Source organism: Lemur catta, chromosome 1, assembly GCF_020740605.2.
Source record: "Lemur catta isolate mLemCat1 chromosome 1, mLemCat1.pri, whole genome shotgun sequence".
In the NCBI taxonomy this organism is placed as follows: domain Eukaryota; kingdom Metazoa; phylum Chordata; class Mammalia; order Primates; family Lemuridae; genus Lemur; species Lemur catta.
The window spans coordinates 23,360,568-23,379,680 of NC_059128.1; the positions used below are offsets into that span (position 1 = coordinate 23,360,568).

The window sequence follows — 19,113 nt, forward strand, 5'->3', positions numbered from 1 at the left end:
GGCAGTTGTCAAGGGAAGCCAAAGTCTGTGGGTACAGCTGGAAGGAAGTTCAGGGGACCGAGGAATCTTTTCCCAAAGGCCTCTCATCTTTCTGTTTGTTCTCCTTCTCTCCTCAGATGCTGATAGGTCTTGCTGGCTACCTGAGTGGATATGATGGTACCTTTTTGTTCCAGAAGCCTGGGGACAAATATGAGCATCACAGCTACATGGGAATGAGAGGAGTAAGGCTTCTTGACTTAATATAGATTTGACTGAACCCTGGGGCCACACTCAATCAGAAATGTTACAGATGGAAGCCCTAGAGTGGTGACAGGTGTAGATAAAGGGACTTTGCGGTGGTGGGGAGAGAGGAGGAGGATCGGACCATCCCCTGTGGTGTAGGGATTCAGAACCGATGTGGGGAAGAAGGGAAAGGGAAGCCATGAGTAATAGAGAGATGACATAGATCAGAGCAAGCACACACTGTCACCTGTTCCTCTTCCTGTGTGCGGCGTCAGACCTCAGGTTGGAAAGCAGCTTGGGACCCAGGCAGTTGGAGTCTCCTGCAGGCCTGACGTTGCCTTGGTGCACTGGTGCACTACACACTCTTCCTCCCCGCAGTCACAGCCCCTGGAATCTTGCCTATCTCTGCGAGCCCTTCCTTAAGATTTTGGGTGGGCATGCTGGCTCACACCTATAATCCCAACACTTTGGGAGGCCAAGGCAGGAGGATCATGAGACCAGCCTGGGCAAAATAGAGAGACACCGCTGTCTACATACACACACACACACACACACACACACACGCACGCACGCACGCACACACACACGCACGCACACACATGCATACATTAGCTGGGTGTGGTGGCGTATGCCTGTAGTCCTAGCTACTTGGGAGGCTGAGGCAGGAGGATCTCTTGAGCCCAGTAGTTCAAGGTTGCAGTGAGCTATGATCGCACCACTGCATTGCAGCCTTGGTGACAGAGCCAGACCGTGTTTCAAAAAAAAGAAAGAAATTTTGGTATCCCCTCATACCCTCACCAGGTTCCTAATTCTTTCCCCAAGAAGGTTTCAGACACACAAGGAGTTTCCCAGCCTTATTTAAAGGGAGGCCATGGTCTGCTCTAGGCCCTGTGTGCCTTGTTTCCCAGCAGCAGCTTAGATGGAGCATGGCAGAGCCTAAACACCCAGCTCTCTGGGAACCCTGTGCCCGTAGCTGAATGAAACCTGCAGAAACTGACCCTCAACCTGGGACACTAGGAGAAGTCTGCATTGCAAACTCATTTTGCGGTGAGTTTCCTTTGCAGAAGGAAAGTGAGATCCATTTTCCTTGAGGATCTCACAGCGTTTTTAAGTAAATGGCTATGTGCTTATTTGGGCTAATCATTGGATGACTTGTATGACTATATCGTGCCGTATTAAACAAGGAGTGTCCCCCACCCTTAAGTTCATATTCTTAAATGTCTTCCTAATGACTTTTGAATACCACATATATAACTGGATATAGGACTGACTTACTGTGGACTTGATATGGAAACTAAGGAGGCCAAACATAACAGCCTTTATCACTAGAGCACATTGTTTTCTGTTGGCAAAAAGTGAGGACCCAAATGTGAGAATTTTCCATTGTTCTGGGCTTGTCTATTTACTTTGATGGGCAAGGTAGGGGGGTGAAAGAAAGCTAGTGATTTAAAAAATACAAAAAACAAAACAACCCTCCAGGTACTGAGGTGTTAAGCAATCTTTTTTCCAAAATCAAAATACATACATCCTGTAGATTAAACAGTGGTTTCTGGTGTGTGATTGAAGAAAAGATGCAGGGGAGAAATAACAGAAATAATGTTAGAAATAACAATTCTCTGAAATGTTAAGATACCTTCAGAGAGGTCTCTCTTGACTTGTACCTATAATTTTGTCATAGAAGCTGATGTTTATCAGTTACTTTGTGTGTGTTAGTAACACTTTAGTGTATTTAATCTTCAGAGTAAACTATGAGGTAGGAACTCTTATTTTTCACATTACACAGAAGAGGAGTCTGGGACACAGAGACGTGACATTCTCAGGGTCACAGCTAGCAGTACTGGGGCAGTCCTGCCACACCTTTCTGGCTGAACTTTGCTGATTTCATGTCGGTGCACAAGTTGTTGCTCAGTGGGAATGTATTATATATTGCTTGATTTGACTCTTCACTGTTACATCACCCTTTTCTTATTTATAGATACTCTAAGTGATTTTTGGGTCACTAAAGTCATGCCTTCATCAGGATCTTCCATCTTAAACACTAGTTTGTTCCAAGTCAAGAAAGTCCCTGATATTTAGCTTAGCTTGTTATTCTCTGTTCCTTCGGTAGTTCTGTGCGTTCCTCGGTTCCTGGCTGATCCCCTTTGCCTACCTCACTGTACTGGATCTGTCCAAGTCCCTCCCGGCAGCACTACTCACCGCCGCCCTCCTCACCTTTGGTAAGTTGTCTTATACCTACCACGGTTTTAGGGAAATGGGATGCCATGCTGTCAGTGTAGCTGGCAATTGGTATGTTCACAGATCCCATCTATGGGCCCAGTTCTTAATTAACTTTAGGATTGGGTAAAATGGATTACAAGTCTCATTTTATTCACTAGTAGTACTTACATATGTAAATACTTATATATAGCAGGGCTTTATATTTTGGAGGGGAGAGTTGGCATGGATAATCCTAAGGAATAGATTTCTAAATTATTCACATTTGAGTTTGGAATGCATAATAAGAAAAATTTGTGTGTGCATGTGTTTGAAGGAAGCTTATGATTCTAATTTTACTTCTCTTAGGTTAATATTAAGATTTTGTATTCCCTAAACTAATTTCAACTTAATACAAAGACAAATGCCCTAGAAGTAGTTGGGTGGCAGGGGATAGCAAATTGGGAACTTGAATATTTTTTGTGGATAAATGAGAGTCAATCATAGATGTTGATCCTTGTTCTTGTGGGAGTGAATTTTTGACCTCATGGAGCTTAACATTTAAAGAAGCCAGACCAGCTGAGGTGGGTGTTTTGGAGGTTTGCTTTGACAGATATGTTGCTTTGTTTTGACAAATATATTATGAGATTATAGGCTCTCTCTGTGGAAGACTGGTGGCTTTTTCCTTGTATCTTTAATTTCCCTCTTCAGTTATTCATTCATCAGTCATTTATTTATTTTTCATTCAACAATTATTTCTCAAGCACCTATCCTGTACCAGGCCAGTTTTCTTGGCCTCAGAGAATACACTGATGAGACACTCTGCTGTCATGGTGATTCCCCTCCAGTGGGACAGACAGTAAATAAGCAAGTAGATTACTGAGTCTGTGATGTGACATCTGAAGCAGTAAGTGCAGGGTAGAAAGTAAAGCACGGGAAGGGATAGAGTAATGGAGATCAGTACTGTGTTGGTAGGGTGGTCATAGGAGAGCTTCCTGTGAAGGTAGCTCTGAGTGGAGACCTGAGTGAAACAAAGGGTCGAGCCATGCAGAGATCTGAGGGATGAGTGTTCAGGCCGAGGGAACAGCGTGTACCATAGTCCTGGTGCAAGGCTCTGTGGATTCAAGGAACAGCAAAAGGACTAGTATAGTGAGGGTAGAGTGAATGAGGCACAGGGTGTTGGGCGATGAGATTGGATAGGTAGGGAGACCACGCAGGCTTTGGTAGCCATCATGAGAATTTGTTAGTCTGAGTGAAATGGGAAGTGAAATCAGAAGATTTAAGCAGGAGCATGATGTAATGAGATTTAAGTAAAAAAAAAAAAAAAAAAAGTAGCCAGGTGCAGTGGCTCATGCCTGTAATCCGAGCACTTTGGGAGGCTGAGGCAGGAGGATGGCTTGAGGCCAGGAGTTCGAGTTCAGCCTGAGCAGCATAGTGAGACCCTGTCTCTACAAAAAATAAAAAAAATTAGCCAGGCATGGTGGCACGTGCCTGTAGTCCCAGCTACCTGGGAGGCTGAGGCTGTATGAACCCTTGAGCCCAGGAGTGTGAGGTTGCTGTGAGCTGTGAGTGTGCCACTGCATGCACTCTAGCCTGGGTGACAGAGTGAGACCCTGTCTCAAAAAAAAAAGTTTAAAAAAGTCACTCTAGCACTTGTATGGAGAAAAAAAAACCCAAGAGAGATGTCATATAAAATGACAAGAATCTATCATAGGTGCAGATAGTTTGTGGCTACATAAGCAGGATGGTAGAACTTCCTTTTTAATGGTGGAAATGAGGAAGAGACCTCATCTCAGGGATGCTCTGAGTGAATGACATGATCCCTTCTTGGATTGAGGGCCTAGAGGCAGTGTGAGATGCTGCTTCTCGTCACTGGGCTTTGATGTATCCCAAAGCTGTGGCCTTCCACCTTCCTGGTAACTCAGGGATGACTCCGTGGCCCATCTAGTCCTGACTGCACAAGTGCTTACATGCAATTAAGCAGCAAGGGGGACTGTTTTTTACTGCTGGGGTGTTTGGTTTTCAGGGGATCTCGCTCTTGATTCCACTTTTTCACCAGCGAGCTCATGTTTTTCAGACACAGGATGCCTCACTCTGTCCCAGTACATCCTCCTTGACCCCATCCTGATGTTCTTCATCATGGCTGCCATGCTGAGCATGGTCAAGTACAACTCCTGCGCCGACAGGTCAGAAATACCATCTTTGGGCGGGGAGGGTCAGAAGTTGTGGCATCTCCAGAATTTCTATAATGGCCAGGGCCAGGGCGGGTGCCTAGAGGACTTGTCATGAAGCTGAGTTTAAGGCCAGCATACTTTTTGTTTGTTTTTTAACTTAGATTGTCAATTTTAGATCATAAAAATAGATTTTAAAAAGTTTTCTACAGATGCTTTTATATTGGTTATACATAAGACTGAGAAAATGTCAATTGTCTTTGTCAAGAGTATTATTATTATGTTTACAGTGGGATACAATTGGGTAGGGGCTTATGGATGTTACAGAGGGGCCCTAATGCTTTCTCCCACCTACCTCTTGAAAGCTGCCCCTCAGCACCAAGGCTGGTTAGGAGATCCCAGGACAAGTTTACCCTTCACCTTCTCTGTACTAGAAGGAAGGGCATCAGGGTAGATGCTGCCTGGGAACTATTTATTTCCCTGCCCTCGGTGATTGCATCCAGTCCTGAGCTAATGATGGATGTCAAGTTTGGCTTGAATGGTCCATACCAGTCAAGAGGATCCTTCCAGGCCCTGGTCAGTTCTAAAACTGATCTGGGGGGTCTGGTCTACCTCCAGAATAGTCTTTTCCTTCTGCCTCTGAGACAGTAGAATAAATCATTCTATTAGACAAACCAAAAGAGTTGGCCCCTCCTAGGCTTTTCCAGAAGTCAATTTGGTTTTACCCATGACCAAACTCATGAAGCTACATCATGCTAATCAAGCCTGATCAGTGGCTAGCAGCCCATTGTGGCTCTGGGTTATCTTCTGCTTCTACCACATCCACTTCCATCTACCATTTCTTGAATACATACTATGTGCCAGGTGCTGTGCTAGGAGCTGGAGGTACAGAAGTACGTAGGTCTTAGCTGTTAAGGAATCACTCTGGCAGAGGAGTCAGCCAGATAATCTGCAAACTGCAGTGCAGTGTGCTCGGTGCTGTAAGTGTAGCAAAATGGTTAGGAGCCCAACCTTGGACCCGACTGTGTGGGTTAGAGCTGTGCTCCACTGCCTGCGAGCTATTACCTCACCTCTCTGTACCTCGATTTCCTCATGTGTAGAAAGAGGATAATTATAGGATCTACCTCATGGGGCTGTAGTGAAGGTTAGAAGAGTTAATATGTGTACAGTATTTGAAATGGTGCCTGGTACATAGTAAGCACTCAATAAATGCTGCCTTTGACAGGTATGGAGGTGACACAAAGGAGAAGCCTGACTGAATCCAGCGGGAGTCTCTGGGTTTTCCCTTTACTCCTACTTGACTGGTCACTAGTGAAGCATGAGCCTCAGTTTGCCTCAGGCCCTATACTTAGGAACACTATGGACCCTCTCCCTAGAAAAATATCCTATTCACCCTTACACTGTGGTCTGCCGGCCATTTGAGGGGTTTCATAGACCACATCCTCCGTGGAGTCATGCTGTGGTCTCCTGAGGCTAGGAACCCCCAGATAGAGGCACAGCATAGCCTCTCTGAGTCAGAGAACCTCTGCCCTGTCCCACTGCTGCTCTTGCTTCCGCGTTTGGTTCCAGCTGCCAAACTGAACTTTGTGTCTTGTTGGTTTTCAGGCCCTTCTCTGCTCCCTGGTGGTTCTGGCTCAGCCTGACTGGCATCAGTCTTGCTGGTGCTTTAGGGGTCAAGTTTGTTGGCCTCTTTATCATCCTGCAAGTGGGGTTGAACACCATTTCAGACCTTTGGCACCTGCTTGGAGACCTCAGTCTTTCATTGGTAAGAACCCAAGTGCTTGTTGCTTAGCAGGAGCCAGTGGCCTTTCCCTGCCTCTGCTCTGGGTGGCGGAGCAGTGGCTGTGTTCTGGGCCCTAGATGGGCAGGACCCAGCTGCCCTCTGCAGACAGCAGGACATCAGGAAGTGGGCCCGGCTGAGAGGCTGGAGAGGTGTAAAGGGAGGGGATGGACTAACACGCTTGGAATTCTCTTTTGGCATTTGTTTCTGTAATGTCTTAAATGTTCTACAAACTGCACAGCCAGGGGATTCTGTTGAGCTGGGCACATGCCAGCTGTGTGGCAGACGCTGACTGCATGAGACCTTAGGTAAAATGGATGAGATGACTTTCTGAACTCACAATTTTTTGTTTCCTGGCCAGGGTCTCCATATTTGGAAGCCAGTAAGGGCCTTTAGGGTTTATTATAATGTTATTATTTTTTAAGGGCTAATTCTGTGCCAGGTACTATGTGAAATGCTTTACTTTCATTATTTCATTTACCGCTTATAATAATCCTTCAAGATGGGTAGTTATTACCCTGATTTTACAAATGAGGAAATCAAGACCTAGGAAGGTCAATAACTTTCCCAAGGTCATCCAGGTAGTAAGAGGTAGCTCTGGGGTTCATCCTTAGGTAGGCTGACTCCAGGCCTCAATTGCTTTGTCATGATGCTTCTCAGTCACCTCCGAGCCAAACTTCCAACAAGTTTATTTATTCATTCAGAAAATACACAGAGACCGTTCACTAAGCATGAGATGCTGGGAATACACAGATGAGTAAAACATGATTCCTGCCCCCTGGAGTCAAGGGAGAGAGGGAAATAAGTAAATAGGCAGCTACAGTCCAGCCAGCAAGTGCTGTGAGAGCTTAGAGGAGGGCACTTGCCCAGTCTTTGGTGATCCAGGAAGATCTCTGGGAGGAAGCCAGGGCCTGAAGTTAAGCTAAGGAGCATTAGCCATGCGACAGGTCGGGCTGGCACAGCACAGGAAGCGTTGGGAGAGTGCACGTGCAAGGAGGTCAGTGACTGGAACATGGAGGGAACTGGTGAGCAGTGACACTGCCCATGCAGGTAGTGCCTTGTCTGCGGCACAGTGACAGTCTGGGGTCCTGGGTGCAGGGTCTGGAGAGGCAGCAGAGGGCTGGCCCATGTTTATCCCCGTGCAGTGCTTGGGTAGTGGGTGTTACGGAAAGGCTTAGGGTTTCTACATATTCTTCTCTCCTGTTGGCCGTGTTTTATGATTGTGACTTATACATCCATAATGTACATATAGGGCATAAGGACTAATGAAGCCCCATATGCCCACCACCCCACGCTGGCCTCTGTTTGCAGGTGACAGTGGGAAAACACCTGACTGCTCGCATCCTGTGCCTCATAGTGCTGCCCCTGGCTCTCTACACGGCCACTTTTGCCGTTCACTTCATGGTGCTGAGTAAAAGGTACAGCTAGAGCCTTTCCCGCATCTCCCTTCTGGTCTTCCTCTTGCCCCTGAGCCCAGGGATGGGCCTTGTGATTTCCTGGGTCTGCGGTTAGGAGGATAGGAGGGGGGCCCTGGGGCTTTTCCCTGTTTCTTTCCCCCTGTGTTCTATCCTTTGGGTATCCCGAGGGCTCAGAAAAGCCAGCACCCTGACCTGAAGGAAGAGGAGAGTTTCCTAATAGCCAAACCTAATAGCTCTCATCCCTAAACAAATTTCCTTACACTTAGCAGGGACGGGCAATAGTAGGGTGTGCAGTAGGAGTGAGGATGCTAATAATTATAACACCAGAAACCACAGCTCCTATGTTAAATAACTGGGAAGTGTCAGGAACTGTGTTCAGCATTTAGTATACATTATCTCATTCAATCACAATTATTCATGAGTTCCTTTGTTTTTTTTTTTAAAATCTCCATTTTGTAGATGAGGAACTAAGGCTAAACAAGGTTAGTATCTTGCCCAAGGTCTCCCAACGAGTAAGTGGCTGAGTTGAGATTTGGACCCCAGTTTCTCTGACTCCATCACCCACATCTGTCCCATGATGCCACTCTGATTCCACTTCTTTCATACTAACGGTGGAGCTCTTCCCAGGGCTCCTGGGAAGCCACATTTACACTCCATTAACTTGGCTCCCTTCTGCTACCCCTTTCCCCACAGCGGTCCTGGCGATGGTTTCTTCAGTTCTGCCTTCCAGTCTCGGCTTTCAGGGAACAACCTTCACAATGCTTCCATCCCTGAACGTGAGTGTCTCTTGGCCCTTACAAAGGCAGAAGGGCGGAGGGGTTTCCTGGGAGTTGAATTGGAAAACACATGAGTGATAGATTATTTTAGCCGGTAGGTAGGAAAGTGGGAGAAAGACCAGTTGATCTAGTAAGAATACTCAAGAAAGTGCATCAGGGCAGTGCGGAGGAAGCCACCCTGAGCAGCAAGCTCTTTGACCCTAAGGGATAACTTCTCCTTTGTGGCATCAAAGCTGGCTCTGTGGGAAGGGGAGTCAGAGAGAATCTGGTTATAGAACAAGACCTTTCAGAGCTAGTTGTTAGTTTCCACCACAGAGTTCTGAGACTCATATCCATTTGCTTATTCACAGATAGTAACTGAGCAAGTGTTCACCCTCCAGAGATAGAGTCTGGTGTAGAGGATCTTCACACGATATGACCGAATGTGTGAAGTACATAGAGAGGGAACACAGAACTCTGGGGATTGAAGGGCGTGAGAAATTGCAGCTGCTGGGCAGTTGGAGGGGATCAGAGGTACATGGAGTGGGTTGCATTAGAATTGGGCCCAGGAAGGATGGGTAGGGGAGGAGAGGGCCTGTCAGGCAGAAAGGATGACGAGATCAAAGCTAAAGACAGGGCACAACTCAAGGCACAGGTTATATGCAGGAAAGTACTAGAAGATAAGTTTGAAAAGATAGGTTGGGCCCAGATTATGAGGGTTTGAGGTGTCTAGATGAGGTATTTGACTTCCTTAAACAGGCAGTGGAGACCTGGCTGAGGTCTCTGAGCAGGTGGGAGCCACAAAGGCTGTGCTACAGGGAGATGACACTGGTAGGAGAGTGTAGGATGGCTAGGGAGGTGGAAGGCGGGGGAAATCCTCCAGGAAGCTATTGCAGGGACTTGAGCTGGGCGGCAGTGGCAGCCACAGGGTTAGGCAGATGGGCGTATACAGGGGAGTCAGACATGGAAAGAGAGGAAGAAAGATGTCACTGAGCACCTGAGCGCAGGTGATTGTTTGCTGGAGGCCAGGACTACATCTTACTCGATTTAGTCTTCCCAGTGCCTTGCACGGTGCCTAGAACACAGTGGGCCCCCCAAGACTGTGTACAGAATGAGAAACGGAAGCAGGAGGAAAAGTTGGTTTGGAAAGACATATACTGAGCTCTGTATTAGAGAGGTTGCCTTTGAGCTGCTTGGGGAAATCTGTGCCATGGGGCCAGCAGGCTCAGGGCTGACGCTGTCAAAGGAGCTATCAGTCAGATAAAAGTAGTTGATGCTGTGGCAGTGACCATGACTCATAAGGAAGCTGGAGAAAGAGGAGAAGAACGGGGCCAAGGTCAGGTCGTTGGGGAATGCAAGAGGAGGGGGAATTGGGAGGAGCAGTCCATGAGCGAGTGTGGGATCACGGAGGGGAACGGAGCGTTTCAAGAAGCAAAGGTGGTCAGCAGTGTGCAGGGCTGCAGCTGTCGGCCTGCTGGGAACTTGGGAGAATGGAGCTGTGGAGTTTAGCAAATTCCTATTTGTTACTTAAAAGGCCTAGCGCAGCTGCCGTCTCTTCCATCAAGTCTTCCTTTTTTTATTCCCTCGGAAAGAATTCATCCACCCTGTTCTGGGCTCCTGCCATGTCACACATTGTCACTTCTTTGTGGAGCATGTGCCCATTGTCCTATACTTGTCAGCATGTGAAGCTGTCTTCTTCGTAGACAAGGCTCTTCCAGGGCCACAGGCCGGCCTCCTCCACCTTTGGATCCACTGTCCAAGTCCATGCATTCTGTCCACTGACTGAATGAAGACAGAAAAGCAGGAGTAGGCCATCACTGGTGGAGTGAGGGCCCTGTCTGAGTGCAGTGGTGAATAGTGGGGCAGCCCGGTCACAGGGGATTGAGAAGGGGTATGGCAGTAGGGAAAGGAGGCTTCTCGATAACCCAGGGCCTGCAGAAGGAGGGGATGCTCTTGGGAAGCAGTTCACTCTGTGTGGCTTTTTTCAAAATTCAGAGTTAAAAAGAAAAAAACAACCCAAACACCATTGAACAGTTTATTTCATATGGTACTAAATTCAAAGGATACGAAAGGATATAGAGTGAAAAACCAGTCTATCACAATGTTCCATCTTAGAGAACATTGCAGATGAAGACATAAAATGCTTCTTTCTTCTTTGCTCCATTGAATACATGTACAGACCTTGACTGAAGGACAAGTTGTTTTTAATCTTTTGCAATTACAAATGGTGCTTTGATGATGACCGTGTTAACATCCAGCTTCATCCAGAGTCTTTGGGAGGTAGAGGAGCGGGGGGCGCCAGTGAGACCCTGCAGTGAACTTGCTCTTGAGTTGGCTCCATTGGAGTGAGAAGGCAGCCGTGCTTCCTGCTTCAGACAGTCCTGGGTCCAGAGGCCCTTCCGAGGCAGGGGCAGCCTCTCGCACTGTGCCAGCTCACCCCTCTGCTGTCGCCTTTCCTCCCAGACCTGGCCTACGGCTCTGTGATCACGGTGAAGAACCTCCGCATGGCCATCGGCTACCTGCACTCCCACAGGCACCTCTACCCCGAGGGCATCGGCGCACGCCAGCAGCAGGTCAGTAAGCTGTTTGCCGTGACAGTTGCCATTCGCTTTCTTTCTTTCTGTCCTTTGCTCACACTGTTCTCCCCGTTTCAAACATTATTCCAATTGCTGCACCCTTCTCTTTCCTCTGGCTGACATCGGCTCTTTAGGCTTCAGCTTGGGTGTTGTTCTCTGACCACCATGACCCACCTCTCCCTGGTACTGGATTAGGTGCCCCTCTGAGGAGAGGCTTTCCTGCACCCTCTGCATGCCTATGTGGTAACCGCTTTCCTGTTGAACTGCGAGCACGCGCCTCCTCCTGTCTCTTTGCTACTTGACTGCTAGGTCCTGGAAGGCTCAGTGCCTAGCACGTCACCTGGCACGGACCGCGTGATGAGTAAAGTGTGGTGGTTATGAACACAGACCCAGGAACCAGACTAGGTTATCTGGGTGTGAATCCTGTTTTCATATAGAGTGTGATTTTGGACAAGTTAATCTTGTTGTGTTTCAGCATCCTCATCTTTAAATTGGGGAAAATAAATATTACCTCTCTCCATTATAGATTTGTTGTAAGGATTAAATGAGATAATATGTGTAAAGTACACATATGAGGGTTAGCTCTGAGTATCATCTGAATGAGTGAATGACGCTGTTTTCATGTTAGGGAGTGTTAGGTGTGGCTGCAGTGGGTGGTGCCTGAGAGGGAGAAGACAATGATGTTGGAGAGGCTGGTGGGGGCAGACTGGGGAGAGGCCTGTGTCACGGTAGATTTGACCTTGTTCCGTAGACCTTGGGGAGGCAATGAAGATTACTAAGTGATGATGAGAGGTGATTAGACCTCTAGTTTAGAAAGATAACTTCAGCAGGAATGTGATAGATTGCAAGGAACCAGTTAGAAGGCAATAATTATGACAAAAGATGGTGAACAGAGGCAAAGACCATGAGGATAGAGGTGGGAACTGATTCAGGAAACACTTCATAGGTGTAATGTCAGAGCCCGGTACTGAAGGACGTCGGGGAAGAGCTACACCCAGGTCCGTAGTTTGGAGGACAAGGTATGTGTGTGGTTATGCTCTTTCACCATACTCAGAAACAGAGAAGGAAGAATAGCTTTGGAGATGGGAGGGGAAAGTTTTCCTTTTGTATTTTAGGTGTGGGGCTTGTCTCAGGAGAGCAATCTGAGTGTGTGGCATGTGGGTCTTAGCACACAGGTGGATGGGTGGCCTTGCCCAGAGGGAGGAGGGTCAGTGAAGGAGGCCTGGGGAGCACCAGCCTTTAAAGCGGTGCTGAAGCCTGAGTGGAGCCAGTAGAAGAGGCTGAGAAGGGAAACGTGAATGGCGAGGTTGGAGGGGAAGTGGAGGGAGAGGAGAGTACAAGGGAGAAAGCGTCTCTGGAAGGAGGAGATGGTCAGCAGGGGGTGCTGCAGAGACCTGGGAGACGGTGAGGCCTGGGAGAGCCCTTTGAATGGCAAAGCAGGCCTGTAACTCTGGTGGGGACAGTTTCTGTGGATCAGGAAGGTTGGAAGTCTCAGATGCAGCCACTTTAGGAGTAAATGGAGGTGAGGAAGTGGAGGCTGCAGGGGAGGCTGCTATTCTGAGAAGTTTGGGAGAGAAGTTTTTCTTCTTACAAAATGACCAGTATCTTTGTTTTGCAAAGTGTGCTTCTCAAAATGCTTTATTGTTTATTGTTTCCTTTTTAGTTACTAGAAAGTTGACTCAGGGTATTGGGTTGTAGTATCAGTTTCTCATCCTTGATTCTCCACTTATCTCTTGCCCTGTGATTCTCAGCCCCGGCTACACTTTAGAATAAACTGGAGAGGTTTTAAACAATTCTGACGCCTGGGATTCACTGCAGAGATTCTGATTTAACTGACCAAGGGTAGGGCCCATGCAGTGTGCATTTTTTTAGGCTCTCCAAATGATGGTAAGATATAGCCAGGGCAAAACAGCTAGCCATTCTGTGGTGATAAATTGCAGCAGGTGTTGTGTAGAAGATAATGCAGTCACAGACGTGGTGACCAGGAACATCTACACTGTGCAAATGGAGGGAAAGGCCAAATTCTGAAAGACCGTATTAAGCCAGTGTTACACACTTGGAGTTCGTGTGTGGGGGTGTGAAGCCGTGATGGTGGTATAGAGAGACTGTGTTGGGCGAAGGGACAAAAATATCTGGCTTTGTTATTGAGTGAATCACTTAGCCTTTCTCATCCATTTTCTCATCTGTAAATTGAGAAGATTGGACTAAATAATCTCTAGTGGCCTTCCCTGCCCTGCAGTTTAATGTCTTGTTAACATGTCTAGGTCTTGGTTTTAAAATGTGTTTAAAGCATAACATTTATAAAATAAAATTGGAAAATATGGAAAAGTGTAAAAAAGAAAATGAAAGTACACATAATCCCAGAATATCAGTGTTTATCCAAATACTTTGTTGTACAACATTCTGCTATGGGATACCTGTGTTCCTAGGAAAGCTCATGTTATGAAAAACTCCATTGTAAAAGCAAGTGTATCAATGGGAAAAAGGAGCCATGACTATACTCATGATAAAAAAAGAATTTTTCTTGTAGGAATTTTAATAATAATGGCTTTTGTAAAAGCAAACAAAAAACACTCCCCTACCACACATATATACAGAATTCATGCATGAGTACCACAAAACTGTAATATTCTGAGCCAATCCCAGTTGGATGGACTATATCTAGCATTTTTTCAGGAGTGTGGACTTAATTTTAATTCTGGTGGGTACTTACACAAGCCTAGAGGGTATAGTGTACTACACACCTAGGCTATATGGTATAGCCTATTGCTACTAGGCTACAAACCTGTACAGCATGTTACTGTACTGAATACTGTAGGCAATTGGAACACAATGGTAAGTATTTATGTTATCTAAACATATCTAAATATGGAATAGGTATAGTAAAAATACAGTATTATTAATATCTTATGGGACCACCATTGTATGTGTGGTCCGTCATTGACTGAAATATCTTTATGAGGCACATGCCTGTAAATTGGTCATGTTTTGTCCAACTGAGGTTATAAAAACTCACATCATAAAAGAAATGCCTATATTTCCATTGTTTCCAGGTGTTTCTATATTTGTTTACGTAGTTGGCATAATTGTGTGTAGTGTCTATCCTGGGAGCATTGGAGTTAGCTGCCCTGGTTTAAATCCTGTCTTCCCAACTCATAAGCTCTGTGACCTTGAGAAAATTATTTAACTCCAGTTTTTCCTTGTAAGTGATGTGGGGATAACCCTAGTACCTACAGCACAGAGCTGTAGTGATGATTAGCTAAGACTAACCGGTGCTTAGGACAGGGCCTGGTAATCAGTGGTGGCCATTTGCAGCCCCAGCATTTCACGAGCCTTTTCCCACGCTGCTGAAAACTACCCTGAGACAGTTTTTGTGGTATGTCACATGGACATACTATCATGCTATTTCTCTATTACTAGACATTCATACTATTTCCAGATTTTCGTTGTTAAGTTAATTGCATGTGGCATTACACATGTGTGCAGGTGAACACACACACACAATTCTTTTAAATCAGTGTGTACAAAATGGCTGTGGGGAACCCTAGGACAGGGTATTTATGGAGCTTTTTAGTTTTATTTGACCACATTATAGAAAATATAATAGTATGAATTTTTTTATATTTGAATATTACAGGGTACAAATGTTTTAGTTACATATGTTGCTTTTGTACCGTTTGAGTCAAAGTTATAAGTATACCCATCACCCAGATTTGAGGCATGATCTTAACTATTGTTTTAAAATGCACTAAATCCTCCTTGTGTGCTAGAGACTGTTATACAAGGTAACATGGTTCCTCCTTCTAGAAGGTGTGAACTTTAAGGACAAGATGCAGAAAGATACAAAGAGACAAATCAGGCTCTTGTGGGACAAGGCCTCTAAATGCAGAAGGAAGGAAAGACTCTCACTCATCTGGGCTACTTCTGAGCCCTGTTGGGAAACGAGACCCCTCAGGTGGGGGGCTGGGGATCTTTATCTTGAACTTCTGGCTTCAAGGGATCCTCGTGCCTCAGCCTCCCAAAGAGCTAGGATTACAGGCGTGAGCCACTGCGCCTGGCCCTATTGCTAGGGATTCTGAAAGAGACCTAAGCAACGTTGGTTTGCTATTGATTGTCCTTGGCCAGCTGTGCTGATAGTGATGATATTCTCCCTCCCTCATCTCTCTCCCTCTTCTCTCTCCCTCTGCCCCCACCCCCACCCCTACCCAGGTCACCACCTATTTGCACAAGGACTACAACAACCTGTGGATTATCAAGAAACATAATACGAACTCAGGTAATGTGGTCAAGAACTGATGCTTCTTGTGTTATTACCCTGAGCCCTCCTTAACATTGCTCATGCCTCCAAAAGAATGATACTGAGATGGGTTTTCCTGAGCATCTTTGACGGCACCTTTATGGTCTTAGTTATCCTTTCAGCAAGTATTTATTGAGCACCTACTGTGTTCTAAGCACTATTATAGGCATAGGGGATAAGCAGTGAACAGAAGATAAGATTTCACTCTTAGAGCTGTCATTCTGAAGGCAGAGAGCAGGGCTCAGACTTAATCCAGGAAGAGGTTACCTGCGTGTGCCACCAGGGCTGGTGAGTAGCCCCAACCAAGGGCCCCTGGTGGCTGCTCCCGTTTCTAATGTACAGCACACCAAGCTCACCCTTGCACCGAGTCACTTCTGAGGGCCTGACAGCCCTGTGACTGGACTTTGTCTTGGCTGGTGCCTGGGGCATTACTCGATGCCTGCTGATCTGCCCCTAACTGGCTTGGGCAAAGTAGCTCTGAAGCACGGCTACCTGGTTCTTGGGGCTTTGTGACAAGAGTGAGAGCTAGATCCACATCTTCCTCTGGTTGGTCAGACAGCCAGCTACTTGCAGGCTGTGCCTTCTGCTGCAGCTAGGAAGAGAACAGAGGGCATCTTCCTCTTACCCTCTGAGCCTGTCGTCATGCTGACAGTCCTGTGCCACAAGTATTCTCGGCGAGTCCTCAGCAAATGCCACCTGGGTTAGCCTGTCCTGAGTAGCTGCTCCTGGGCCTTTGTGGAAAAGTGGGCAGCTGCTTATCTAGATTCACCTTCTTTGTTCTACCTCCTTTTATTGCCATTTTTAGGCTAGAAACATGGCATACACAGCCTCTGTCTTTGCATCCTGTGTTCAGTACTATACATTACGATACCATTGGGCAGTCTGTTTTTACTCCTTTGTAATACTAGTATTGATTGTGTTTTGGTCCAACAGGCCAAACATAAGTGTTTTATCACAGTGAGGTGTTACAAGGGAAAAACAGCTTTATTTCCAAATCTGTGGGCGTGAACTAAATCTTTGAATATCCCCATTCCATTGTGGCTTCTGAGTTAAGAAGGTTGCATTTCACCTACGTGACTAAAGATTTTGTGGGAACTTTATAGGCTAAGGTCATTGTGTTTAGGATGGTTATAAATGTCCCTCCCCCCAAATGCATATGAAATAAAACTTCCCTCCTTTATTGACTTACTTGACTTGTCATCTTGCTAATTAATCTTTTTAAGAGACCTTAAAAGGCAGCATAGGAATGGGCATCTCTGCAGTTGGGCTCTCTAATTCTCTTGAGAGCCAGTGATTTGCACTGGAAAATTTATCTTTCCTGACCTCGGTCTGTTTATAGCATGTTGATGTCTCACTGTTTGGAATAGAAATTTGCAAGGATCAATTTTGTGTTGCTGTGATTACTGCCAGCTCCTCTTCCATGTCATTGCCTTTCTGAAGGGTCTTGACTTCCAGATGATACAGAAATAGTCCCTTTCATCATTTCATCATTTTCTTCACCTCACGCTTAGCAAGTCTATTGCCAGAGACAAGATAATCACTGGCAGAATTTGTAGGATTCAACATTTGATTTTCAGAAGAGCTGGGCAAATGGTAATTTGCATGGAATTAATTTTTAGAAGACTATATTATTACTACTAAAAGGAAAATCTTATTATTTAGCTTCCCAGCTTAAGCCCTCCTGGAGGCTTCAGTGCCTTTCAGAAAAAGGCCCCATTTCCCAGCCTGGCACACAGAGTGTGGCCTCACTTGTTCATACCCTCATCTCCTTCCTACCCCCACCACCCTAACAGTATGAAATCATTTGCCAGCGATCAAATGAGTTTTGTTCTTTCGTACTCCTAATACCTTCCCCTACTTGTTCACCTGACAAAATTCTCCCCTTCCTTTAAGAGTCTTTTCAAGCATTATCTCTGGGACACCCTTCTCTCATCCTCTGAGGCCATTAGGGGCCCTCCCTCTTTTGTCTCCCAGCACTCTGTTAGTACCCCTAGCACATACCACTCGGTACTGTAGCTGTTTACTGGCAGGCCCTCAGTTAATGCTCACCTAGTGAAGGATTTCGGATATCAGTGCCTGTTTCTTCTTGGCAGATCCCCTAGACCCTTCCTTCCCAGTCGAGTTTGTAAGACATGGAGACATCATTCGACTAGAACACAAAGAGTAAGTAATTTTCTGTTTAGATAAATGAGTAGTATGGGCACCAAGGGTAGAGGGTTCTTTTAAGAAATAAACAGAAGTCAGATTTGGATGAGGTGCTGGTAAGTGGAACAAGGCTGCTGTGCTAGAATAGGAGAAGCACATTATGAAGGTTGATGAAGTAAGCAAGCCAGCCTTGGCCTGCCTGTGTTGACTTTGGGGAGCTTTGAACTTTGACAGTACTTTTCAGTTTCCCATTTCCTAGAGGAAAAAAGAAAAAATTTGAGTTGCCCAAAGCTACTTCTTAAGTGGCTGCCTTTAGAAAGATGTAGGATTCTATTTCTGAGAATATGGCAGGCTAGTTTATTTAGCCAGTGTTCTCACTGAAAATGACTAAAAATGCTAGCATAATATAGAGACTTCTTTTTAAAAGCATAAAAAAACTGACAAGGTAGTAAAGAGTCACCATGCCAAAATCTAAGTGAAAGGGGGGTATCCAGAGAAATAAGTGAGACACTGAAGCCACTTTTGCTTTGATCCCACAATCTTGAGTTTTGGTCCTTCATTTTGGCTCTCTTGAGAGAAGAGGTTTTAAAGTCAAAGCTCCAGACTCTCCTAAAGTAATCAATATATTAAGAGATCCTTCCACAAAATTTGGAACCCCAAAAGGCTAGGGTAAAGGTAAATCTGTCCTACCCACCTGTCCCCAGGAAAAGTTACTTTGATACCAAGCAAAATACTGGGGGGTTGGGTGCAGAACTATCCCTAGGTCCGAAGAAGTTGAAACTACCAGTTGATCATCTTCACATGGGTTTGCAGCTCAAATTCATGTCACCTGGGTGGTTTCAAAAATCTTCAAGCCATGAATTTAAATGAACATGATCCTAGAGTGGTAATATCTCCTAGGTGCCTGGCTAAAAGCAAATTTACGTCCTCCTTTGGGAAAGACATTGTTATCCATTTCCATAAATAGTTTTTCAGCAACAGTGAATAGTACACAGTCAAAAATAACAGAGCACACAGGGAAATAGGGCACCATGTGCAAGAACAATCAGAAACAATAGATAGCAAAAGCAGCCCCACAAAAATTTTATACACTGGAATTATCAGGTATAGCTTAAAAAAAAAAATCAAGGAGATATATGTATATGTTTGTATATGCACGCATGCATAAAAGCAATTAGCAGTGGTTTTTCTCTAGTCAGTTGCATTTCAGATAATAAAAATTTTTATTTTATTAAGTACATTTCATTTTATCATTAATAAATTAAAATTTATTTATTGTAACTAAATTTTACTTTCACAAATTTCCAAAAATTTTATAATGAACATTTATCACTGATGGATAAAAGTAAGAGTTGTTATAAAAAGCTAAATAAATGAAAGCTAAATTAAATCTTCCTCATCCCCCACAGATCTCCACTTTAGAAAATTGGTGACGGGAGTAGAAAAGTAAATGGGAGTGGGGAGGTTACCTATCTTAGGCATATGAAGATGACAAGCTTTAATTTTCTTCTCCCCAAACCTGCCTCTTAAGTCAGGCCAGCTAAGTGCTTCCAAGC

General features: G+C 45.3%; 1 protein-coding gene across 8 annotated transcripts in view; it reads left to right on the forward strand.

Moving 5' to 3' along the window:
• POMT2 (protein O-mannosyltransferase 2) overlaps nt 1–19,113 on the forward strand; it is a 53,712-nt gene that overhangs the window by 25,405 nt on the left and 9,194 nt on the right. For all 8 annotated transcript variants that reach the window (XM_045562776.1, XM_045562782.1, XM_045562786.1 and 5 more), the window contains 9 exons: nt 117–221; nt 2,330–2,438; nt 4,493–4,601; nt 6,192–6,351; nt 7,678–7,784; nt 8,478–8,560; nt 11,003–11,112; nt 15,325–15,391; nt 17,506–17,575. In XM_045562776.1, coding sequence (XP_045418732.1) covers nt 117–221; nt 2,330–2,438; nt 4,493–4,601; nt 6,192–6,351; nt 7,678–7,784; nt 8,478–8,560; nt 11,003–11,112; nt 15,325–15,391; nt 17,506–17,575 — 920 coding nt within the window. The remainder of the gene's footprint in view (nt 1–116; nt 222–2,329; nt 2,439–4,492; nt 4,602–6,191; nt 6,352–7,677; nt 7,785–8,477; nt 8,561–11,002; nt 11,113–15,324; nt 15,392–17,505; nt 17,576–19,113) is intronic.